The 27,217-nt window shown below is 39.9% G+C and overlaps 2 protein-coding genes across 2 annotated transcripts in view; one reads left to right on the forward strand and one right to left on the reverse strand.

Annotated features, from left to right (window-relative positions):
* The window catches only part of NKAIN2 (sodium/potassium transporting ATPase interacting 2), a 1,177,559-nt gene that overhangs the window by 475,926 nt on the left and 674,416 nt on the right, over nt 1-27,217 (reverse strand). The gene's annotated exons all lie outside the window — the stretch shown is intronic.
* Nucleotides 15,245-15,858, forward strand: LOC142452720 (large ribosomal subunit protein uL11-like). Its single transcript, XM_075553941.1, has one exon. It carries the CDS (start codon nt 15,320-15,322, stop codon nt 15,815-15,817), a length of 498 nt encoding a protein of 165 aa, XP_075410056.1. The 5' UTR covers nt 15,245-15,319; the 3' UTR covers nt 15,818-15,858.

Here is a 27,217-nt window from a genome sequence, read left to right on the forward strand (position 1 = left end):
GTATGTGCAGATTCAGAGTGCTTCACATTTCATCTTTGCAGGTACTATTAACAGTCTGAGGAGAGATGTCAGTAACATGTTCTATGCATGATTCTGTACTTCGGAGAAGAAGTGTGTTAGAGATACAGCTTTGGAAATCATCTGAAAGTTTCTTTAGGAGGCAGTGCAGCCTTGGGTCTGGATGACAGCACATAGGGGGCTGTGGAGGCCGGACTCAGGCCTAGGACCAAACCTCTCCGAAGGACAGAATCCAGCAGCTCAGTAAAGGAGGCGTCAGAGGAACATTCATAGGAGAAAATGTGACCGGTCTCTAATAGAAGGAAAAAAATAAAATGTTTCAAGGAAGAGGAAGTGTGAAATGGTTCTGAGACGGCCCGTAAGATAGAGACAGAATTGCATATTCAGTCAGTGGCATCCAGGTCAGGGCCAATCTCCTTACAAGCTGTTGGGTGCTGTGGAAGTACTAGATCCTCCACCAGAGGAGGTTAGTGTGAGCCACCGCGGAAAGAAAGATGCTTATAGACATGAAAGGCGGGGAAGGCGATGGGAAGTGCTGATCCTGAATCGCCAGCTGGCTTCTCATCATCTTCCCTCCCTTCCCTCTCGCTTCCTTCCCCACTTCCTTGTTTGCCTTTCTTTCTTCCCCTCTCCTTTTCCTTCAGAGAATCTGTACATTTCAAGACCACTGGAACGTACATGTAAAGCTAGAGACTGAGTATAGAAAATTCAAAAAATAGAATAATTGATAAATATGAGGACCCCGAGTTAACGAGAGTGATCTTTTATCTTCTACGTGGTAGAAAAGAGAAAATGTACAAATACTCTGCTTATATTTTTTCTAAAATGAAATGAGTGTGGGACTTATAAGAAGTATTCACCGAACAACAATATACTTAGAAATATATAGAGAATGAATTTATAAATATAAAAGTTTTCAAAAATTAAAAATCAATATATGGATTGTCACTATTTTTGTTGTTGTCTATTGACTAGCATTGAGCTGCATGCTTGTTTTCTTCATGCTAAGACTGAACGGTGCCAAATGGTGCAGCACCATTTTATTGGAAGTTTCTCAGAGGAAACGTGAGCTCGGTGAGAGGAAGAGGGCTTCAAAGTTCCCTGTGCATGCCACACACTGAAGTGTTGTTCCCTATCCTTTTATAAAGAAAGGAGACAACGCGGAGGAAGAACCACCAGGAGAAGGACCGGAAGCAGGGAAGACAGAGAAAGGAAGGACGGAAGGGGGGACAGGCAGGGGGTCACGGAGCAAGAGGCAATGTTACAAAAGAAACATTGCTGGTCAACTAGCTGGATACACACACATACGCACATAATATGTCCGCATGTACATCTATACATGGCCAGTTAGCACCTAAATACATATGTATATATATTCAAAATGTATGATTATATACTGACAAATGTTCTAAACGAACGAGCAAAGATTAGCTCAGTGAGCACTCATTCTGTACCAGATATCAGGCCACTAGAGATTAAACTCCTGTCATTTTGGATTTCTCCTTCTAGGCTAATTAATCATAATACTTTAGATATAAAGTGTGATTTACAGTATTAAATGCTGTTGGGGGGAAAAGTAGGGCAGACTGGGGGGGTGTGGGGGTGAGCAGGACAGAGTAGCTTGGACTGGGAGTGCCAGGTTGGGAAGTTGTAATCTGTATAAACAGGCACCCAGGGTAAGTAAGAGTCACGGAAAAAGTATTTGAGTTAGTGAGTTGTGTATTCAAGTTACCTAGTTTATGGATTATAGGTTGCAGTACAAAAAAATTAATTGCCAGGGGGTCATTGAGCAAATTTCTCCCCCCCGTCCCTTGAAAATGAAGTGGCAGGCTCAATAAATTCTGGATCCTATGTCTAGGTGAAGACCATTCATAGAAGGGGAAGTATTAGTGGAAAGGCCCTGAGATAGGGGTTTTCCTGGAATTTTGGAGGCCAGTGTGTCAAAATCCAGTAAGGCCAGGGGTGAGAATAGGAGAGAAGGTGAGAAAATTGAGGGGGCAATGATGCCAGTCATGAAGAGCCTTCCAGTGGTCATCAGACTCTCAGTTGAGATGGAAGCATTTGGGAATATTGGGCATGCTCTGAACCTGACACAGTTACTCTTTAAAAGAATTGTCTTGGTGGATGCTCTGCAAGTATTTCCTGAATAAATGAACAAATAAACTAAATCTCAAATATGTAATTTCTTTACTTTAAATGTTCTGTGCCCACAGTTTGTATAATTAAATCCTGCATGGCATCTCAAACACTCACAGGATCATCAGAACAATCTCAAACCAATAGTGCTATTCGATTAAAGGACTCATGGTTTGGGGATGACTTAAGATCAGGAACCAGCATATATATATATATGAATGATATACTTTTGTTCAATATTCGCTTAGACTGAATAGTATGACAGTTTTCCGAGAGAAGGTCACGTTTTAATGAAATCATGTGTTGATGTCACGCCAATAGAAAGGCATCAACATATCCAGCAGCCGCACCGCATTCATATCACACCAGCTATTGTCTGTTGGAAATAGAACATCACAATTGACCATTCAGGGAAGGTTGAACTAGATAAGGTTTATTCTAAATCATTAGAGATGATTTTAAATAAAAATAAGTGGAGCCCCATTAGAGATCTGAGAAATACATTTTACTAGTCCTAGAGAGCAAACATTTAATGTGTAGTTTTTTAAAAGAGCCCAAATCTGATGAAATGTACTATGATGAACACGCAAATCCTTATCCTCACTTAAAAGAAAACATCTCAAGCAAAAACCATCTATGTTAGAATGCATATAGTTAGGATTTTCTGCTTCAAAAGACATCAACAAGTACTACTGATAGGCGTAGTCTGAGTCCATTCCAATTTCCCAATTTTTTGCAGTGTTGGACAACACAGAAAGTGCCATAGATTAGAGTCTGTTTTCCCTGTGCACAGCGGAGGCTCAAAGGCTATACACTCTCTTCCACTGTGTCAGATGGATAACGACAGGTGTATATAGCATCTCAGTAGATGAGGGATCCGCCCCGCCCCCTTCATCCTATGAGGATGGAGGGCAATGAGTTAGTGAACTGCACAGACTGCCAAGAGGAACACCTCAACAGACGGAGCAGCAGAAATAAACAATCCCAAATGTCTTTGTGGTTTACAAATGGTCATTTTTCAAAGTGAAGCTCATGGAGAGAGTGGAGTGTTTGTAGCAAATGGAAGAAACAGAATGCTATGTTGCACAAGCATTTCTGGGAAGATGCTTCCAGCAAATATTCATGGTAGCCTCTTGTCTAGAGGAGCCTGGTTGATAGAATAATAGTGCCGATTCACCTGGCACCAAATCTCAGCCCCCTTGCCGTTCCCTCACTAGTACATCTTGGCTGTCAGTGATGGGAGCTGATGGGAAATGATAGCCTTATTGAGCTGCCTCATGAACTGTAACTCATTTGTTCTCAGGACCGAGACTGACAGCCCCTGCATTTCTCCCTCCCAGCAAAATTGAGCATAAATCACTTTATCATTTTTCCACATGACAGTTTATCAGGATTCTGGAATTCTCTATGAAGTCATAGGGGCTGGGGATAGAAAACGAGATGTGTTTTATCATGTAGCTGAGGAGGACTGCCCCAGCAAAGGCACTAGTGCAAACATAAGCCTGTAATTGGGATTCATCTAAACACAAATGTTCTATGCTGAGAAAGACACAATCAGCTTTTTCTCCAGAGTGCTCTGTGTGAGTAAAAGGAGAGTGGTTAGGGGACAGACTGAAAGCTTTGTTCTTATAAACAAGGGGCACTGACACAGTTCACTTTAAGACTTCTACTGCTTACTTTCAGGACTAGGGTGTGCCGAGTGAGTATAGCAATTGGTTGTGCAGCTGGTATTGATGCCATCACAGGTCGGTAGCATCTGTTAACCAAATTTCCAATAAACCTGCTACCTGTCCTTCTTTTCATCCTTAAAAATATTGTGTAGGTAAATGCATTGTACAGCCAACTTTGGATGCAAAAATTAATGAGCTCACCATTCCACTAGATCTGTATGGTGTGACGAGAGCCTGGAATGGAAACCAAGAAATGTCAGAATTGACTCTCTGACAGTGTGTGTGTGTGTGTGTGTGTGTGTGTGTGCGTGTGTGTGTGTGTGTGTGTATGTGTGTGTGTGAATCTATCCTATTGCGCTGCAAGGGAAGCCCAGTAGAGGGATTCCTCACTGAAAGGCACTATTTAATTTTGGAAGATGATTCCATTTTACCAAGTGGGCCAGTGACTTGTCTTGTGGTGACATGTAGTATGAGCCATGGTCCTTCTCTGCTGAATGGTTCACACACCCTTTATGTTAAATTATTTTTGGTGGTGGTGGGAGCTGTCATCCAATCAGCTCTGACTCACAGAGTCCCGGCAGAATGTTGCTTGGTTCTTTAAGATCGTTCTGTGTTCAAGGTCTAGGTTGCACCCATTGTGTGTTTTGAGTGTCTAACCTTACTTTCTCAAACTATATTAGTGTTGTGATAAGATTTTTCATTGCCCAATTTTCAGAGGTAGGTAACTAGGTTTTTCTGCCTAGTCAGTGATCATTTGGAAGATCAGCTGAAATCTGTCCACCATTGGTGACCCAGTTAATCTTTGAAATGCTTCCAGTATCATAACATCATTTAAGGCCAACAGTACAAGAAGCTGATGAAGGAGTAGTGGATAATGTTTAATAGAGCCCTCTAAAACACCCTCTAAAAAGCAATGATTAAGCTTCAACCTGCATATATGTATATACTGAGGATCCGTAATAAAACCCATCTGAACACCCTGGATATGGGAGTGGTGAAGGTGCATACGCGTGGCTTGACAATGAGCATGTAAGTGGCTTGCCGGAACGACAAAGCCAAGACTCTTGTTTTCTACATCGGGCCTGGGGCAGCCAGGCACATTTTGACCTGAACATCCTGACCTATCTCACCTAGAGTGTAGCCGCACGTATTAATCTAATATTCAGTTCCGAAGCTAGCCATAAATTAATCATTTTAAAGGTAAAGAGAGGTACAAATAATAAGGATTCCTGGGGGGTACGAGAGGGGAGGGGGGTAAAGGGGCACTATTATCAAAGAAAGAAAAAATAAAACGTTTCGAAACTGAGTGTGGTAGCGATTGTAAAATTATGCCTAATCTAATTGAATTATGGAATATTATGATATCTGTCAGAGCTCCCAATAAAATGATTGATTAAAAGAGGTACAAAGCTGTGGTATCAATAAGACCTGTTTTTTGAAATTAGTTCTTTTCTGCGATCTCTGTTCAGATAAAAAGAGAGTTAAGGAAGTGTGTTAAAAGAGGTCAAGCACTGACTTTTATCTTCTTTTCCCTAGATCCTTTTCTGGGCTTTCTTCCGCTCTTTATTGATGTTTTCAGAGTCTGATTATGTAAATTGACACCTTCATCCTCTTGTTTGATGAGCAGTATGTTTTTATGTAGTAAAGCCTACAAAAGTGAGAACCAGCCTACAGCAGGAGCCTATGAGAAATGGAAAATTCAAATACTTTCCATTAATACGAGTGACAGCACAGTGGGAAACTGTCTTCTGTCAAAGGCGGGAAACTCCTACGGCCCAGAAAAACAAAACCACCTTGTTGAATTCCGGCTCTCACAGGTTTCACTCTATGAGCATCTGTAAGCTAATTGACTACAGTGTTATACATAGATAGGTAGATACATCAATATAGGGATGCGTTATACAAAATACTTTATATGTACCATGATACCAATAGATAGATATGCATATCACAGGTGACTATGTGTCTTATTTGTTGATTTAATTTTGCAAATCATTAAAATTAATATATACCTATAAAAGCATACATTTTCAAAAATTTGCTTCTCAGAGAATGAAAGCACATTCTAATGTTTTATATGAATAAAACACACATATATATGCAATATGTAAACAGATATATAGTATGTGTATATTGAAATTTCATAAAATGAGAGCTTTTAAATGTGTGTAAATGCACACATGTACACACACATGTGCACAGATGGGCCTATATATACAATGTCCATTAGTATATATGTATTATTGTTGAGAACCACTCTAACAAAGCATCCTTAGCTTTACTAATGAACAGTGAGTGAGTACTGTGGAGTTGTTTTTAAATAAAATAAACCTAGTGACTGGCTGCTTTGGCGCTCAGTTTTATTTTGATTCGCAGTGGAGTGATGTCGGCGTCAGTCATTTCTCTGAAGGGAGTAAAAAATAAGGCATAACGTAGAAAATGTCCATGTGGGAATCTGGCCACAGATATTGCAACAAGTAACTCGAGACGGGGCCAGGAAAATGTTATCCCGTCAAACAAGCCTCTGGATGCAAAACAGTTGGCTGTTGTGTTTCCCAAGCAGTCTTTGCCTGTGATTGAGTGTCAGCAGGAGCAACTTGATCCCACTGCAATCATACGCATTTTATAAAATCTCTCTAGGCATTAGCTGCTCTAAAATTAGGCAATGAAGAAGTCATTATCTCAATCTAATTTATTGCCATTTTCACTCAATAGAGTTCCATTTAAATGTCTATAGAGGTCATGCACATTAGCAAGGCACAGAAGCACTAAAGCACGTCTGAATCATACTAGTAATGCGTGACATCTAAGTAATTGAAAACTTAAAGCAATTGCGGGTCGGGTGTGTGTGCGTTTTAATCTGTACTTGAAATGTGTATAATAGTTTGCAATGCCCATGCATCAAGAGGTAGTGTCTATGTTACCTGCCCTTGACCTATAAAGAGTCTTTGAGTCTCCCTGGATACAAAGATGTGGAAATGACACACATGGCTTTTTGAAGCCATAACACCATATGATTTCCAAATTTCTTGGAAATTGAAACTTTGAAGCCCTATGTCACCATATGCAAATACTACCTGAAGACTCCAGCCTGGAGAAATCACATGTATAGTCTGGCTAGAGCTAGAAAGAGATGCCAAAGCACACCAGCTAATCCGTTCCTCAACTGTTTGACTTACTAGGTTTTCAATAAATTGCCTTCAGAAGATTCTGCTCCGAGCTACTCTCTGACTGCAGCTACAGATGTTCACTGCAAGTAACGACATCCTAATGGAGCCTTATCAGTCACCAGGAGAGATACTAATTAAGCAATGACTGTTTTCAATCACTGAGTTAGGGATAAAAGAGCCCAATGGCTTGGTTGTGTAAGTATTAGGCTGCTGATCAAGCGGTCAATGTTCACACAGACCAGCAAGTCTCTAGGAGACCATTTGGAGGTCTGCTTCTATAAGGATGTACAGCTTCAAAACACTATGGAGTGGTTCTACTCTGTTGTGTAGTTGTGTAGTCTACTCTGTTGCTATGAGTTGAAACGCTTTTGACAGCAGAAGGCTGTTATAAAGCAATAGATGATATAATCACACTGCATAAGAATGATTCCACGATGCCAAGTATTCATAGAAAATTATTTCTTTTTAAAATAGCATCAACTGTTTTCTGAAAGAAAATTATAACTTTTTTCCCCCAGATGAAATGCAACCATCTGTATACAAGGGGACTTTAAATAGTTCAGGGGGAAATACAATTAAAATATAATGAACATTTTTCAGGAATTTTTTGAATACAGTGTTATTATAATAGTTTGTTTTCCTGAAAATAGATGCTCGTGGTATCTTGCATTTTTCTCAACAAGAATAAAATAATCCAATTACAAAGGGGACAACATACAAGAATGGACATGACCAAAAATGACACCAAATGGCTAGCACACAAATGAAAAATGCTCATGATCACAAGCCATGCGGGGGATGAAAATAAAGCAATGACATATCATCTTGCACCCATAATGTTAGCCCAATTAAACAAACAAACAACCAAAAGCAACAAATGCTGGAGAGGGTGTGAGATATTGTGGCTGTGTAGCATGCATAATCCACATATGACCCCTCACAGAGTCTCCTTTATCATAAGAGCCACTTTGACAGAGAAGGTCTCGCCTCAGCTGGGGTAAGTTTCTCACATAGTGGGGAGAGGGAGAAGACCAATCAGGTTCTCCCATAAAACATCGCTCTACGGTCACCCCAAATCAATAGACACTTATATCAGGGTGCTCAGTGAGCCTTAATGTGAATTCATATCCAGAGGTGGGAAGGGAATGGGTTTGTCCTAGAGAAGGCAGGTACACCTCTTTTAGTGGGTAAGCATGATGTGGCAACCTTCCATTGGGAAAAATGTCGAATATTGGTTATATGGACCCCAAAGGGAGAAGATGCTCAATTTTATGTTCCTGAATGGGCACTTTTGACCAAGGTTTTAATCTGTTCTTGGTGACCCAGATCACATGCTATAGACAACCAGGAGTTTAGACTGTCTTTTCGAATAGCACAACATCCTAGGAGTCTACACCAGAAAGTTCTCATTTGGAACCCCCTAATTGGACTGGGGTACTTCTATAGCAGACTTAGGAACTAAAACACTCCCTTGGACTTAAGGTTGAACTATTCTAGTATGAGAAGAAACAGATGACTGGTATCCCAATTTGTGGAATTGGAAATCATTGGATTTTGGCTTGAATCTCTTGCTTTGAGACGTCCAAAGAATGATGCCTTTGGACTACCATACATTTGCCATTTTCATGCTCTCTCTGACTTTTTATGAATGTATTAGTCCAGCTTTGGTGAATGAACATTTTTGCAAGTTTTGGTCTATTTTCAACCCTTACAGTTTGATAAATTGTTTGCAGTACTTTTGCTTTTTGATCTGTACAGATGTTCTATCTATGGATTTTGATCTAAAAAGTTAGCCCATATATGTATACTTTCCTTTTTTAAACAATATTTAAAATTAGATAACATTGGCTAAATTAATGATACTGTCAGTAGAGTTACCATATACCTTATAGGAATGATTTATAATATTTCCCAATAAAAGAATAACAATGCCTGTAAAATGGACCAGGGAGATATATAAACCGTAGAATGTGAATCAATTTTGAGCTCAAAATTAATCATAGCCCTAATCTAAGAAAAATTCATTTTCCCTATACATTCATAAATCTTGGGTTTCATACACTGAAAAACAGAAAAAAATAATGATTCAAGAGGGTGACCCCCCCCTCAAAGACATACACGTCTGAGATAAACTCCAATGTGAATAAACAAAACAAAAACACAGAAAATGAGAAAATGTTGAAAACCAGATCAGGCCTAACATACATCAGAAGGAGAATCAACTGACAAGGCTTTAGCCTTTCAAGTCAGATTTATCCTTTGGTCTCTGGTCATCTCTCCAATGCACTCTGTTTAGTAACCACTTCTCTCCATCCCTCTATTATGGATGGAGTGAAACCATGAGAGGCTTATTTCCTATGTAGATCCCACAAATGGATCTTGGGATCCCACTGTCTTCCCTTGCTTTTCGCACATTGGATTCTCACAATTTAGACTCTGATATTATTCTCTCCTTCAATTTCAGATTCTATGATTTTCTTTTATATGTCGTAAAGTGCAGGGTTTCGGATTTATTCAGCAATTTATAACAGAATCCTGAGGAACATATAGCAAATACTGAAATAGCCCCTAAACACATACTATCTGAATAAAAGGTCAGAACTTACAGAGATTTTCACTGAACCTTAAAAGACAAACAACTTCGCCATCACACCAAAGCATCTTGCTTCAGTGCAATTCAACCCTGCTGAGAATTATAGTAAAATAAACAGGAGGTTTGCTCCAGATTGCAAGTGAACTGCTTGCTGTGTTGTTTTAGGCTTCACTTGCAGTTATAAGTCAAAGACAAAACTCAGATAATTTTCTTTTTGGCATAAGTAAATTATTAAATCAAATAAGATTGCATTACTATATTCACTTACAAATCAAACAAAGGCACACATTAAAATATTAGCCTCTCTGAGATTACATATGTTATTAATTTGAATAAATGTAATAAGAGTAGCAGCTGAGTAATATAACCCTGGTTAGGGTACGAAGACGGTAAGGAATTAAATAAAATATCAAAGTTGTTTGAAAACTCAAACTCTTTAGGAATATGTTTCATGTTTTTCTCTTTCTCTTTTGGCTTTAAATGTATTGTCATCACTTGCTTTTGTAACAGAGATTTAAGAGAGCCCCAAAAGAATGCAATTATCAGTATGTCTTATTTAGCTTCCAGGAATGCATTGAGCCAAATATCAACAAATCCAAAATAAACTATTTTATACAATAATTCACAATAATAATATTGAATAATTGATCTTCTCAACATTGCAATTGTGCCAAATCACATTTCTTTGTCCATGTTACCCTCTGGCTAGGCTAATTTGCATCTTCCTTCAACCTCTTCCCCCCAATTCAACTCATTAATTTATTTAAAGTAATCTAATATTAAGGGACAGACACTGTGTTAATCACAATTCACAGTTCCTATTATGCAGTAAGTGATGTTGGACTACTGTTAGCAGTTTGTTTTTTGATCTACTAAATATATCTCTGTTACTCAAAAGTGCCTTCTGAGTTCCATGTGTCTAGACAACATGCACTAATGAGTCTATCCAATAATAGAGAACAGTCAAACAATATTGCAGAATAGATGATTTCCAAGTGAAGTGTGACAGATGACAGTCCATTCAAATGAATTGACATTGACTATCCACTGGAATGAACAGATCTTTACTACTGAAATGCAGTACAACATGAAATCACAAGTGACTGGTCCTTCACATATATGACAATGAATAGAGACAGGAAAAGCACCTCCTTGACTGCTGCATTTGTTTAAAATACTGCAGTGAAGCCTTTGTCAGAGTTATTATGATAAATGCAATTAGATTCAACAAGAACAAACACAACAACAAAAATTAAAGGAGATACACCACTTCTGCTCAACACGAATGGCGTCTAGAACTGTCCCCCTAGGAAGACTCCCAGGTGGAATTCTGAGAAGTTAATTGGTTGTTAGTACTCATCATGTTTAAAGGGGAACAACATGTCTCTATTGTCCAATTTAGAGGAGAGTGATAAGGTTTGACAGCGTTCTGGCCATTGTGGTTTGCGTTGCTAGTCATGGCAAGAGTTCCCGTACTAAAGCATGGTAGCAAGAGTTATAAGAAGTGAAAAGAACAGAAAGATAAAATTGCTTTCTACAGAGAAAACTAAGACGCATTACCACTCGTGATATCCCCCAAATAGCAGGACCAACAGAGATGCGTGTAGTTTTTCACATTTTGAGAAAAGTAGCTCATTTTTAGTCCTCTGAAATGTCATGAATATGATTCACTACTTGAAATTCCAAAGGGAATTAGAGCGTTAGGTAAATATGTGTGTATCTATAAAATATTTATCGTAGACATCTATTTTCCCCTGACTTAGTAATGTAGTAAGGAAAAAATTTTGTTATAATTTTATCCTCCATTATATTAGTAATTCATCTTATTGCAAAGAAGAGATCCATTGCATTCATGTTATTGCTGTGCATACAGGAATACAGCTACGTAAAAGCCCACAGGCAGCATAAACAATATAAAATTAGCCATATATATCATTGAAAATAAAGGTGCAAAAGCAAAGTGTGTTGAAGAAATCAGATGGTCCTACCTATCAAAAAGTATAGCACCTGGACTCTTAAAAGTTTACCTTAATACAATCAGCCATCTAAGTGAAGTTAACTATTGTAAGTAATAACATCTAAGACCAGAGGACCTTAAATTCTGAACATCTAAGACCAGGGAGCTTAAATTCTTCTGGTTTGCAGAAGCCTTTGAGTGACAGTGAAAGCCCAAAAATTAATTTGCAGGGTCCCCTATAGGCTAGGTATTTTGAATTGGGGTGCTGGCAAAGATTATTAAAAGTGCCAGGGACTGCTAAAAGGACAAAATGATCTGTCTTGGAAGTACGGCCAGACTGCTCCTTAGCGGCAAGCATGGCAAAACTTCATCTTACAGACTTCAGGCATTGTCAGGAGAGAGCAGTCTCTGGAGAATGCTTGGTAAACTGGAGGGACGTGGAAAGAGGAGAAAAAGAGATGGGTTTACACAGTCACTGCAACAATGGACGCAGACAGGAACAATGGTGAGGAGGGTGCAAGACCACGCAGTGTTTCATTGTGTTGTGCACGGGATCGCATCTTGGTCCAGACGGACTCAATGGCTCCTAACAAGAACAGGAACACAACATGGGTTAACACTCCAGGGACCTCCCCTTGACCCTAGACCAGGGGCGAGACAGACCTTGCTGTCAGATGGAGGGAAAAGTGGATTCTTGTAGATGTAATTAGCTTAAATGGGACACTTTATCACGTTATTTCCTTTTTGACCAATTTTAAATGTTCTACATTTTATTATCTGCTTTTTCATTGAGGTTTTCTCTGTTTTTGTTGGATTTTTTGTTTTTGTTTATGCAGTTTTTCTGTTTAGCAAATCCAGAATAGGTAAATTAACAGAGTCAGCACTGGATGACTAATTTCTTAGTGGTATGGAAGAGGAAGTTTGGAGAAAACGAGGAGCTAATTAAAAATCTTTCCAGTATGCAATAACTCAAAAAAGCAAACTTGCAGCAGTACATTAACGGGGTTGTGAGAAATGTTCAGGGAAGATTCAGAAGAGGACATGGAACAAATGAGATTAATGCTGATGTCCAGTCAATCGTGGCTGAAAGGAGAAAGAGGTTGACTTGTGTTTTATTGACTGTGAACAGGTAATTGTCTGTGTAGACCATAGCAAACTATGGATAAGCTTGAGAAGAAGCAGAATCCCAGAATTCAATTTTGTGCTCATGTGGAGCCTGTATCTGGGTTGCTATGAGTCAGAATCAACTTGACAACAGCTAACACCAATAACAATAACAAGTACAAGAAAAAGGATAATGATTTAAAATTGTTTTGTTGATGATTGTACAACTATTTCATATGATAGAACTATTGAGTTGTATGATATGTGAATTATATGTCAATAAAAATGCTAAAAAGTAAACCACATAACCATGATTCTACTATGAGGGTAGGGAAAGGTGGGAGGAGACTGGGCAAACCTATCACAGTGATTCATCAACCATGTATAACTGCCCTCCCCCTGGGGGGATGAGCAACAGAAACGTGGGTGAAGGGAGACAGCAGTCAGTTTAAGATAAGAAAATAATAATTTATAATTTATCAAGTGTTCATGAGGGAAGCAGGCTGGGGAGGGAGGAAAAAATGAGCTGATGCCAAGGGGTCAAGTAGTAAGAAAATATTTGAGAAGGATGATGGCTACATGTGTACAAATGTGCTTGGCACGGTGGATGTATGGATTACTATGAGAGCCCCCAATAAAAGGATTAAACAACTATATACACACATTATTGAAATAAATGAGGCTTAAAGGGAAAAAATTAAACAAAACATGATCCTATCACTGGATCCTGTTTTTGGAAGCGGCGGTTGCCCCATCCAGTGACTGCGTTAGCGAGCACGGTTGGCTAACATGGACACGATGGGGTAAGTTTCCATATTTGCCTTTTCTTTCCATTATTCTACTTATTGTTCTGTGTTTGTACTCAGGCTCTGTGAATAATTTTAGACTGCCCCTATCTCACTGCCATCAAGTTGATGCCGACTCAGAGAAAATCTATGGGGCAGGTAGAACTGCCCGAGGGAGTTGCTATAACTCGCGGGGAGTTGAGAGCCTCCTCTTTCTCCTGAGGTCCAGCCAGGGGTTTTGAGCTGCTGACTTTGCAATCTGCAGTCCACCTCCTCACCGCGGTGCCACCAGGGCTCCTCCAGACTCTCCAGCCAAAGAAACAAAACATTCATTTTGCTCTCTCTCCCCCCCCCCCTCTCTCTCTCTCTCTCTCTCTCTGGCCTTAGACTACCACGTGTGGGTGTGCAGCCCCGTGAGGTTGCTGTGTTCAGTGGCTATAAAACCTGAAATTTCTCCTGTCTTTTATAAAAACCCACTTGTATCACACACACACACACACAATTCATTTTGCTTAAACTACACTCCCTCCATTTCTTCCTAACCATCTCGATCTAAAAACTAACTTAATTTTACTTTGACCAGAAAGTAACTGAGCCTGAGTTTCAAGGCAACAATGTGAAGACCAGCACTTTGAATCAGAATTTCCATAGGTGCCTAACAAGACCATTTGGGATTCTTCAATAATCACCCGAGAATAATGTTAAAACATAGAATATACTTTATTATCTTGATGGAATGCAAACTCTCAACAGGGTCAAACAAGAATGAACTATTTGGAAGATTTTAAGGCCTAGGCAAAGGGAATGGTCCCCTATGTCAACTGTCAGCATGAAGGAATCCCTTCAGACAGTGTTAATCCCCTAGAGGTGGCAGAGTGTTTGATGTCATTTATCATGAACTGCCATCCAAAACCTTCTTTTCAAAGAATTGTTTTTCTGAAGATACTGTTTTATTTCTTTTTTCTTTAATACTATGTTACCAATATTAATGGCCTTTAATGCTAACTGGCCTAAATTATCATCAGTGCTTTTATAACTCCTCCTTATCAGTTCATCCATCCACTGTATGAAGTCTGTTCAAATACCCACATTTTAGAATAATTAGAACAAATCAAAAGAAATCCTGGTGACAAGATCATATAAAATCTTTCCATACTATCAGCAGTGCTTCAGAATCCTGTGTTTGCAGTCAAAGGTATGATCAGCCCCGGAAGATCAAAATAAAGGTCCTTTTGGTTTCTCTCTGGAGTAAGCTAAGAGGGACTGTTCAAATAGCAGTTTTGCTGCAGTACATGGGGTGTATTGGCAGCTTTGACAAGTAATTCAAAGAGGAACAAACCAGAAATGTAGATCACAGTTTTCAATTAACAATTTTGTTTTCTGCTATCTTTTCAAGAGAACAGACTTGTTGCTTTCTGGATAACAATATCAGTTTATCTGGATCATCACAAGATGGGGATCTTTGGAATCTCACCCAATTTTGCATTTTTCTGCCATGAAATGTGAAATTCAGTATAATAACTTGGTCTTGGGCAATTGTGTGCAAATGTGGTCTATGTGTTCAACGGAATCAAACCACGGTTCCTGTTCTGTTAGAGCACAGAGATTCCCATGAGCGAGATTCCTGAGCTTTGAGGTTTCCTTTCTCCCTGGAATTCCAGGAAACTTGTCACGACTGATTATCAGAGGTCATGCCATAGTTAATAGTGTGGCAGGTAATCATATGTGATTTCAGAGTCATACTTTTCATATTGGCAGAGATTCTAAAGCATGAGATGAATATATTTTATTAAAGACATAGACTCCTCTCGGCGCGGAGGAGGGTTCGGTGCAACTTGCTTCGGTCGTCCCGCATCTGGGTTCATCTGACACCAGCCGCCTCCGCCATGCTGCCCAAGTTCGACCCCAACGAGATCAAAGTCGTGTACTTAAGGTGCACCGGTGGGGAAGTCGGTGCCACGTCCGTGCTGGCCCCCAAGATCGGCCCCCTGGGCTTGTCTCCAAAGATGGTTGGTGATGACATTGCCAAGGCAACCGGTGACTGGAAGGGCTTAAGGATTACTGTGAAATTGACCATTCAGAACAGACAAGCCCAGATTGAAGTCGTGCCTTCTGCTTCCGCCCTCATCATCAAAGCCCTCAAGGAACCGCCCAGGGATAGAAAGAAGCAGAAAAACATTAAGCATAGTGGGAATGTCACTTTCGATGAGATCGTCGGCATTGCGCACCAGATGCGGCACCGGTCTTTGGACAGAGAACTGTCTGGAACTATTAAAGAGATCCTGGGGACTGCCCAGTCTGTGGGCTGCAATGTTGACGGGCGCCACCCGCATGACATCATAGAGGACATCAACAGTGGTGCGGTGGAGTGCCCAGCAAGTTAAGAACTACAAAAGAAAACAATAAAGACTCCTTTAATAACCAAAAAAAAAGACATAGACTGATCGGATCATGTTAGTTGTTGTCATGTAAACCCTCCTCACGCCAGCCGCACTTACAAGAGAAGAAAATATTGACTTGGTCCGAGTCATCTTCATTGTCATTGGTGTGGCTGAGCCCATCCTTGTGGCCACAGTGAAGTTCATTGTCTCCCAGCACTCAAACACAAGAACAATCGTGTGTCTGGAGCAGGACCAGGCGGTATATTCTTCTGATGTGTACAGGGTCACTCTGCATTGGACTTGACTGGACAGAACCTCACAGTAGCAAAAGGTGATTCTGTTCTTTTTTCCATATTATATTGATGAGATATGGTTGAAAGGCACTATTCTGGTAGTAGATATTTGAGGGGAACATCTCTTTCTCTAAAAACTATACATTGCTCACAGGTATGGTCCTGGCTGCCAAATTTTTTCTCTTTTATTTATTTATTTATAAAGCATTTTATTGGGGGCTCATACAATTCTTATCACAATCCACCCATTAATCCATTGTGTCAAGCACATTTATCCATTTGTTGCCATCATCTTTCTCAAAACATCTGCCTTCTACTTGAGCCCTTAATATGGGCTCCTCATTTTTCCCTTTCCCTACCACTTCCTCCCACATGAACCCTTTAAAATTCATAAATTATCATTATTTTGTCATATGCTACACTGTCTGACATCTCCCCTTGCCCACTTCTCTGCTGTCCATCCCCCAGGGAGGAGGTTATACATCAATTCTTGTAATCGGTCCCCCTTTCTACCCCACATTCCCTCCACCCTCCAGGCATCGCAACTCTCACCACTGGTCTTGAAGGGATCATCTGTCCTGAATTCCCTGCATTTCCAGTTCCTGTCTGTACTGATGTATACCCTCTGTTCTAGCCAGATTTGTAAGGTGGAATTGGGATCATGATAGTGTGTGGGGGGGAGGTTTAAGAACTAGAGGAAAGTTATATGTTTCATCATTGCTACCCTACACCCTGACTGGCTCATCTTCTCCCCACAACCCTTCAGTAAGGGCGTGTCCAGTTGCCTACCAATGTGGCTGCCAATGTTTTACATGCCATTCTCTCCAGCTAACCTTACCACAGTTGATGAAACCATGCATACACCTGATTTAAACGGACTTCCAAGGAGTTAGCACTAAAACCTTTTGCTTAAAATGTTCAAGTTCCCCAGCCTCTATTAGTTAATGAACTGACCACACTGTAAACTAAAGACATCCTCAGGCACTGCAGAGAAGCCCTATGAACCTGCATTTGCCTGAAGAAGTGGAGGTTGGGGGTATCCCGAGAGTCAAAGAATAATAAAGAAGCTGCCGAGAGACTTGGGTGCGTTCACAGGGGTAGGTTAAATTTCTTTGTCTTACTTAGTATGAAGAAAACAGAAGCAGCAGCAATACGGGCAGAGTAAATGTTAATCACAGAACGGGAGCCAGACAGCAGATAATGGCTTTTCATTTCAGAGGGAGTCATTCTGATTAAAGCAAAAATGAGGAGCAAGCATTTTACAAAGCTTCTAAGAATGATGCCAAACCTCCTTAGAAATAATTTTATGTAGACTGTGCACAATGTGAATTTTAATCATTCCTGTTGAAAAAGATTTAGCAATAGCAAAAGATTTGAATCAAACAACTCATCATTCCAGCCCAGAACAAAATGGGACAAAAGCACGGAGGACACGTGACTGATCAATATCAAAACGACACACTGTTAAGGAAAGTTCAAAGAAATAGAACATCTCATTATCTTGGACACAAAGGATAAGAAATCTTTCCAGTTTCCGAACCAGGAAAAAGTCTAAGTCAAGGATGGCAGGCACTATCTAATCTTCCTAGTTTGTCGTAGATGATGCGACCATACATTATTCAAAGCGGCTTCAAGAATTTGGTGGGAAATGGAATGGAAAGGTAGCAGACATTTCCCCAGGAACTTTTAGAAATCCTCTCCCGGATCTACAACTCTCTGAGTAACATGAACAGTTTGTACTCCACAGTGAACATCACAAGAGGCAGTTGGACATCGCCCCATAGGGCCACAGGGCAAAGGCTTGATGATCTGTTTCCCGGATTGTAGCCACGAGGAGCCTACGGAGCCGGTCTGCGCTGTGAAACACACGCTCGCTACGAGTCATGAGGACTCCCGGCAACAGGCTTCCTGTTTGGTTTCGATTCACATAGGAATGCACATATTTCTTTGTTTGAAGTATAGGTTCAGTTATCCTAAGTGGCACTCAGGCATAAAAAGAGTCACAGAAAACCTGCCCTCACTTTTATGATAAAATGTTGCTTCATGGCTAAAGAAAGAAAAACCAGGCAAATAGCTAGCTGCCTTAGAGCATTCTGTTTAGCTTCAAACTGGTTTGACTAAAAATTACTCTGACCCTTCAAATATATATTACATGGAGCATACAAACAGAGGCACACTGTAATACTATTTAATAATATAAAACATTTAGACTTTAAAATTGGAAGTCTGTATCATAAAGAGTTACTGCATCGCCCAATATCCCCTGATGGTGAGTAAAAATATACATAGGGTAAATGATGACTCTTTTGCATGAGGCATATACCATTTGGAATAAAACTAATACAAACATTTCTTGCTAAATTTAAGGTGCAGGATTTACATTATAATTATACAGTAAAAACTTATTTTAAATTCCAATTTACATCCATGAAAATTTAACAAGATAAAACTATATATGTATACATATCTATTTTCTATTTTCTCCAAAACCTACATAAACCAAAATAAGAAACTCATTGACAATTCAATCAACTGAGGTGATTCTGACCCATGGCTACCCCATAGAGCAGGTTAGGACTACTCTGGGTTTCTGGGAGCTGCTATTGGTTTTGAACTGATGACTTTGTAATTAGCAGTCCAAGTCATTACTCACTAGGACACCAGGGATCCTAAATTATACATAATATAGTTTATTAAAATAAACACTCTTTTAGTTAAAAATTTTTTCCATCATGTTACTCATTCACATAACAAATAATTCCTGAAAGTCTCTTTCTGTAATAGGAGTTGATGCAATTCTAACATTCCTACAAAGAGTAACTAGAAAAACCCAACTGTAAACCTGTCTGAAAGATTAGAGATTTAATAAGGTCAAGAAAGATGACTGGCTAGGATCTGCAGAGAAGGTTGGGGAATAAGTGAATTAGAATTCCAGGAGATCCACTTCTTGATAACGGAGAAGGTGGCTAGGAAGCCATTTCAGCAGCTTCTTTTGACTAGGGCAGAGAATGACATCCAGGCGCTGAATTGTCTTAATTTGTAACCTCTATTTCATATCTATGGGTTCTATAATTTGCCTCTAGGTTCTTATATTGTGTGGAATATACAGACATTAACAGACAGAATTCATGATAAAGGGGTTTACTAAGGATGTTAACAAGTTGTAACGCCAGGGAGAAAGGCTCAGGATAGTTGTGTACAGAGCATACAAAGATTCATTCAGCCTGCTAATAGATGCCCAGTGGGGAATGCTACTCTGCTGTAAGCCTCAGCCCAAAGGCAGTGAGCCAAGCGCCAGGGGTGAGCAAACTCAGCTCCTTGAATTAACTGCTCAGAGCCACCCCACTCCAGGACGCCTCATCCCAAAGACACTCAGCTCCACTTCCAGGAATCAACAGTCCAAGTTCCTATATGAAGCTTCCGGAGGCGTCTCCTTCCACAAGCCGGCCTCCTGCGCAAAAGGACTCCACTTGGCTGTGGGTTGGGCAGGGCATCACTTTCTTCTATACCAGTGGTTCTCAACCTTCCTCATGTCGTGACCCTCTAAGAGTTCCTCATGCCGTGGTGACCCCCCAACCATAAAATTATTATCGTTGCCAATTCATCACTGTCATTTTGCTATTGCTATGAATCGGTTGACCCTTATGAAAGGGTCATTGGACCCCAACAGGGTCACGACCCACAGCTTGAGAGCTCTCCTTTGACGCCTGGTTCTGGTGCTGCCCTGCTGATGGTGTAGCTGTCATCTGGATGCAGGGCGTTCACTGTGCAGGGACTTGGGTTGGACAAAGTGCTCCGTGGCTGGCTATTGCTGGTGGGACATCTGCCTCCTGCTTTCCAGAGGGCTCCTTTATATTCAGCAGGATGTCACTCCAGGGAATCCTGCTCATAATTACTCACAGACAAGTGATCAGAAGACTTTACGAAACAAAGACATCAAAATGACCAAAGATAATCCTGTATATACAAAGAAAATCCCAAGAAAATCCCACAACATATCCCTTAGAGGTGGCAAAATTGAAAAGCCTGACAGTACCCAGTGTGAGCAAAGATATAGAGCCAGACCTGGCGAAGTTTCTCCTGGATGTGAGGGATGATAAGTATTTGAGGCTTCAGAGACTATAGATCTCTGTCACAGACTCTCATCTCTGCTGTAGCCTCAAACCAGCCATCGACAGTGGGTGAGTGGAAAAGCTTGATTAGGTTCCCATAAACCCTTATGTTTAAAGGGAAGAGGCAGGGTAGACTAGGCCCATGAGCTAACGTTTGCAGACATCTTATGGAATGCAACAGGAAGGCTCACACGTTACTGATGGGAGTGTTTGCTGATATAAAACACAGAAGACAGTTTGCAATTATCATCTAAATGAGACTTGCCATTCTTGTATGACAATAGCAATTTGGCTTTTAGGTTCTATATTCTTCAGAAATGTAAGGTCATATGAGTACTATGAGAAACTTAGACGAAGTTATACCACGAATATTATTAACAGTCTAAGGGTCATGCATGAGTATTATACTAAACGAAAATATTAAAAAATATTCTAGCAGGAAAAGAGAATGGACAAATAGATTCACTCAACAGACATATGGTATCTGAAAGAAAACACACAAAATACATGTGTGTTAAGTGAAAGTATCCTATTTTAGATATAATAGTTGGGAGAAATCATAAGAAGATAAGAAAGGTCTAAGGCATTTACTTTGTGAATCACTGCATGTATAATTTTGGTTTATGCATCTTTCTTGGTGCTATATTGTCAACTAAAACAATTTTTAAGGAGATTTCATAAAATTGTAAGATTTCTAGCACCCTCAACCGCTTGTAAAGAGAAAGATGGAAGATATGTAAGTAGAACTGCATTTTCACATATACTCAAATTAGTAAATTGCCTCTACTATAAATTTATTGAATTCTATATCCTGGGCCAAATTCACAACATTCCAGTTCAAGGAGGCTTCAAAAAGTCTGTGGAAAATGGAATTTAAAGTGAATGACCTTTTCCCACAAATTCTTTGAAGCCCCTTCTTATATTTCATGTCATTCAACCGTATCAGGCCACGTAGCAAAACCTTACAATTACATATTTATAATCTGGCTTATTTTCCCAATTTTTTACTGTACTATGAATTCTGTTCAATGCTTGGAGTCATTTTGATGAAAATACATGGTTGTGTGCCACTGGGTACTCAGGTAAGGACTGACGTTTTTTGATCTCTGTGGTTCTCAGCAGGAGAGAGATGAAGATTTCTACTCCGATAAAGAGCTACAGTCTTGGAAACCCACATGGGGTCAGTCTGAGTCAGCAGTGACTAGGCGGCAGTGAGTTTGCTTTTGGCTATGGTTAAAGCCAAATTTTTATATATATATATTTTTTTTTTCCTTAACCAAATACAAGAAAATAATCATAGTATAAAAAGCTTTAAGATTTTAAAAGTCCATTATTTATCTCTTCTCTGAGTAGTATTCAATCAAATAATACGGATTAATTGATCTTCACACCAGTGACTTCTTATGATTGTGGTTCTATTGAACTGCTTAGGTGTTCCCAATGAGGTCCTGTCTGACTACACTTATCAGGCCCCATTTTTATAAAGAGAAAACTATTACTTGTGCCCAATGTTTGTCTAAGAACTGTGGTTCTTCCAATTCTGTCCGGTGTTTAACTAAGAAATCTCCATCTTAGCGTTGTACTTAATCAGAGAGCAGCCATAAGAGGCCTGCATTTGCCAAGATTTCAATGCTTTCCAGAATGCTGAACTTGCTGGCCTCCCTGCTCCTAACCCAAGCCTCTATGCTAATTCCTCAACAACTCACTCCAGAACTCTTGAGAGCTTTCACCCAACAGAAAGCTACCGTATATACTCGTGTGAAAGCCCAGTTTTTCAGCACATTTTTAATGCAGTTTTTATGGTAAAATTAGGTGTCTCAGCTGATATTGGGGTTGACTTATACTTGAGTATACACGGTAAATGGTTTCAGCTAAATTTAATTTCACAAAAAGGCCTCAGGGTTTCCTAAAATTTCCCAGGTGGCTCCAAATATCTGGTTTTTAAAATGGCTTCTGTAGATTTGGTTAAGGCCTCGTTACCCTAAAAGAAGATAATCTATTTTAAAAATTCAGGATCTTAAGTAACAGCCTCTCAAATCTCAGAGAATCCAGAACCACCAAGTTAGTCTAAGGTTGAAATTTGTCAGCCCTTATCTCATAAATGAAAAGAAAAGTATCACAGAAAAACAAATCTGTTCTTTATAAAGTAAAAAAAATAGTTGCTGCTGCTATTTTCATGAACTCAAAACAATATGACTAAATAACTGTTAAATCCTTGAACCTCAGAAGCATACACCTGGTGCGTGATACAGACTCAAAAGCAAGTTGCATTTGATTTCTCCTTTATCTGAACTCCCTTCATGGTGACTCAACTAGTAGGGTCATCTTGCCCATTTCAGCCTTTTCCATGTTAACGTCCTAATTGAAGTTCCTAACATACACCGTATTTAAAAGGTTGCTATAAACCATTCTTAATACTGTTGCTAACTTTAACCATCCTAACAGACACGCTACAACATAAGCTACGTGAAGAACTTCCAAAACTAGAATTGAGTCCACATCCAACCCCAATCCAGTGCCAGTGACTCCAATTCGTGGTGACCCTACAAGAAGAGAGGGGCGCGCTTCAGGATTTCAGAAACTCAAGCACTTGTGGAGCAGACAGCCTCAGGTTTCTCCCTCAGAGTAGTTTGTAGGGTTGAGCTGCGGGCTTTCGGTTAGCACCAGACATGTCACCAATTATACCAGTAGGAGTCCTTTGGAGACAAGTGCAGACCCCAAACAGAAATGCCAAGTGTCTACATGACATATGCATTTCTGTTGGTATCTGCATTCTCCATAAACTCATCAGAAATTGTTTTCAGCATGCTCTTCATCTTCATCTCTACAAAAAGGCTTGTTGCATCACCTGGTCTGTATTGTGCCACCTTCTTGTGTTTTTCTTCTCCGGTGCCTTTCGTCAAGTGGAATCCTTCCTTCACTTCAGCTCTCTATTTCTACCTAAAAGGTGATGTGATCAAGGAGGAAAACCTGAGGCTCACCTTCACCCAAATCCCCTGCGGCTCGGAGGGACAGTGCAGTGAATGATGGAATACGGTTCTTCCAGCCTTTGCCTTAGCTCCTTTCACCAAATGACCTCGAGGAGTCTGGATAGGAAGGTGCAGAGGACACTAATCGGATTAAATGATTGTTAACAGGGTAATGGTGATTGATATTCTCCATGGTATAAAATGAGCCATATCAGAAGTAGGGGGGCTGATGGGATTACTACCAGCAGAAGTGAACAGACAGGATAATGTTCTTTGTGACCCAGGATTCCTGCTCCAGAACCCCTTCCATCCAGGAGAGAGCAGAGGCACAGCAGCAGCAGTAGCAGATCCAGGACCCAGAGTATGAGACAAAGTGGTGGACCCCCAAGCCACGAACAAGTAAAGCTGTAGGCTTGGGGCAGGAGGCTGCCTTGTGGGACGAGCTGCCACTGGGCATTTAATTCAAGGTGCTGGCTTTGCTGACCTTTGGAGCTGACATTGGTGGCCTTTGGGTGAAGGTTAGACAGGAGTGCCATGCCATTTTGACATTGATTGGGAGCCCTAAAAGAGCAGGGCAGAGGCCAGACCAAAGGCTAAAGGAATGAGAGAGGCCGGTCTGTGGGCACACAGAGAAGTGAGTTTCCTGATGGAACATTTCTTCAGTGAATTTTAACTTATCAATATCCCTACAAAACCCCATAATGGTGAGCATCGTCTGTCAGTTATGTCTGATCATTACACAGAAGTACTGCGCCTAGTCACAGAAGTAGAGGGTCATGGGAGGGAGAGTGGGAAAAAAGGGATGGAAAATGGAGACTTGCCTGACCTCTGCCTATGACCAGCAGCCACGGGAGCAGAAAAAGCTGGACTTTTCTTTAAGAGACCTGGGATTTGGATTCAGATATCTGCATTAAAAAAAATTCCCCAGATACTTTTAAGCACAGTGAATTTTGAGAACTTGCCATAGGAGAATCCTGGGTCTATCTTCTTTGCATAAACAAAAATCAAAGTCATTGCCATCAGGTCAATTCGATGGACAGCCACCCTCTAGCACGCAGGAGAACTGCCCTGTAGGAATTCTGCAGTTCTAAATATTGACAGAAATAGATGACCTCACTTTTGCCTACAGGATGATTGGTGGGTTTGAACCACTAACTCGTCAGTTAGCAACGCAAAATTTCACCCAATTCTCCACCAGGGCTCCTTTTCACCAATAAAAGTTTATGTAAATTACAAAATAAGAATGTTAAAATTTTGCCATTGTCACATAAAAAAGTTTTGCTTTTGACAATTCATTAATCTTCCAAGTTTTTTGACATGAAAGTGAAATAGAATTTAACTTAAAAAGAATTAATATCCCCTATATGGATCAACCAAAAATTTCCACGAATGATTTGAAATGTACACAACTTGATTTTAACAATTATTTTCCCCTGGATTCCAATCCTAGCCTATTTCATAATATATTAATTCAAATCCATTTATTCAACTCTGGTTCCAATGCAAATTTGGTCCCAATATACAGCCTAATTATGCTTCAGCCCCTCGCTCCATAAAAGGGGACCGTAAGAGTATCTCCTAGTGAATGAGCTAATGCACCTAGCCCATGGCAATGCATAGTGAAAACTGAACAACTGCTGTCTACTAAATCATTTTATCTTTGTCACTGTTAACACATTTGGTAAACCGTGCATACTAATTTGATTGAATTCTACTTTAGAGAAAAAACCTCAGCTGATGAAAAATTTTAATTTTAACCAATGTATTATGCAAACCCTCTTGCACAAAAATGTCACTGCATTGCACATCTCAAAAACAGCCTACCATTTCCTGTACTGCAAATTTAGAGGTATATTGAGATATGTGTTAATTATTATCCCATAAACATGAATAAAAGACCAATGTCAAAGTTAATTTCACAAGAGATTTTGAAGTATCCTATGTTAGATAAGGTGAGCAAGATTATTATACAATGCACAAATGCACATTATATATTATATAATTACCAACATCCAAAACCCATACAATTCTGATAGCAACGTTTCTCCCTAAGAAAATCAAAATGACTGGCAAGCTTAATGTTAAAATTAAATTTTAAAAATTGAATTCATCATTTCCGGCAACATTTCCATCATTGTGGTAGGTACTGCCATCTACCTTGTCCCTAAGGCAAGCAACTTCCCACATCACCTTTGATTTCCCACGGACCTCCCACGTGATTCTAATTCAACATCTCTCAGTTATTCTTTCGTCTCCAACTCTAAACATTCTTAATGATCTCCTCCCTGAATCTCGCAAAGGCATTTCCTATCAACAGCTCTGCCTCTAGACCTTACCTTCTGAATTATGCCAATGTGATGTGGCTGCAATTATATTTCAAAGTCACAATTGTGTTTCATTAAAACTGTTCCTCTGAAACATCACCACTCCTCAGCCAAGATCCTTCCATTGCCAGGAAACAAGTCTTCCCCAAAACCTCTTTGAACTTCTTGGCATCAGTTTTCCAGTCGCTTTTTACTCATTTCCAGTCACTCTTAGCTTGAAATAGTCAAATGTTCATATTATTTCCCCTTTATTACATAGCACCTTACTATTCAAAAATTCAAATTAAATGCTCATCTTGCATATATATTTTCCATGTGCTCTATATTACAAAATGCTGTGATTTCCATAGTGTCATCTTCTGGAAAATAAGATACTTCTAAACCCTTTAATAGGATAAAGTTTTAAAGAGCAAATCAATAGTGCCTTCGGCCTAGAACTGGCAGCCCACAGAGGCAGCTGCAAATTCAAAGCATCATTAAAGCTACAGGAGACTAGAAGCTGCTGTGGACTGCCGAGTAAGAGACAACATTTAAAGAGAAAAGATTCTTCTAAAACTCCCTCCACGCAACTATAAAATCAGACAATCTGGAAAGCCATAACCCAGTTATTTTATAGATGACCTCATGAATCCCATTTTTTTCCATGTGATTTTCCCCAAGTAATTTGTATCCAGTAATGAATCATTCTAATATAAAAAAATAAAGATGAAAGCTACATGCAAATCTATCACCTTGGGAATGATCTCACTGCTCTAACTCACTGCCCTGGAGTCAAGGCTGACTCACAGCGACCCCTGTGGGTTCCTGAGACTATAACTGTTTATGGGCGCAGAAAGCCCAGCCTCTCCCGCCGAGCGGCAGGCAGTTTCAAATGGCCAACCATGCAGATTGCAGCCGAACACAATAGATGCCTGTAACACTCTCAGATGTAGTCTTGGTTGTCAAGTGCCATTACACAGATATAACAAGTACAAGTACATGGCTTTAAGAAACAACTTCATTCATTGATTGTATAGGAGGATAGAAATCAGAATTAACAGTGCCAACATCAAGGAAATCTTTATTAATTTGGGGACCTAGGTCATTGTCATCCATCTTGAATCTAGGAGGTTCCTAGTGCGGAGATCCTAGGCCCAAAGGACACAGTCTGCTCCTATATCTGACTTTCTTCGTCTTAGTAAATCCTTCTGATCTCTACTTTGGTATTTAATACTCTTTATACTCCAAAAAGATAAGCTTAAGATATAACTGAATCCTGAAATTGCATCGTGTTCCCTAACATCATACAGGTAAGGGATTACAATATACATGATAGCCAATATCAGATCACCAAATGATTACTTACTACTGATAATCACGGCCCAGACTAATTGACATGTCTTTTTGGAGGTGGGGGCTGGGGGTTGAGTGGGACACAATTCAAAGGTGCTCTGGTGCTGAGCAGACTAGGGAACAGCACAGACTTTATTTAGACTCAACCACCTGGGGCTTCAGTTCTTTCTCTACTTCCCACAAATTGTCTAACCTTAGACAGGTGACTTTAATTTCCTCGGTATTTACTTCTTCCTTTAAGGTGGGGATTTAATGTTTGTTCTTCAAGAGTATTTTTAGCACTTAATGAGAATGATCAAAATTCACGTTGAGTCATTCATCATATGTTATGTGCAGTGTTGCTGTCTTTATATAAGAAGGGGCTTCAGAATGT

Source organism: Tenrec ecaudatus, chromosome 7 (assembly GCF_050624435.1).
Source record: "Tenrec ecaudatus isolate mTenEca1 chromosome 7, mTenEca1.hap1, whole genome shotgun sequence".
Classification (NCBI taxonomy): Eukaryota; Metazoa; Chordata; class Mammalia; order Afrosoricida; family Tenrecidae; genus Tenrec; species Tenrec ecaudatus.

Excerpts from the sequence above, each read along its gene's own strand:
- LOC142452720 (XM_075553941.1), top strand. The coding sequence starts at position 15,320 with ATGCTGCCCAAGTTCGACCCCAACGAGATCAAAGTCGTGTACTTAAGG.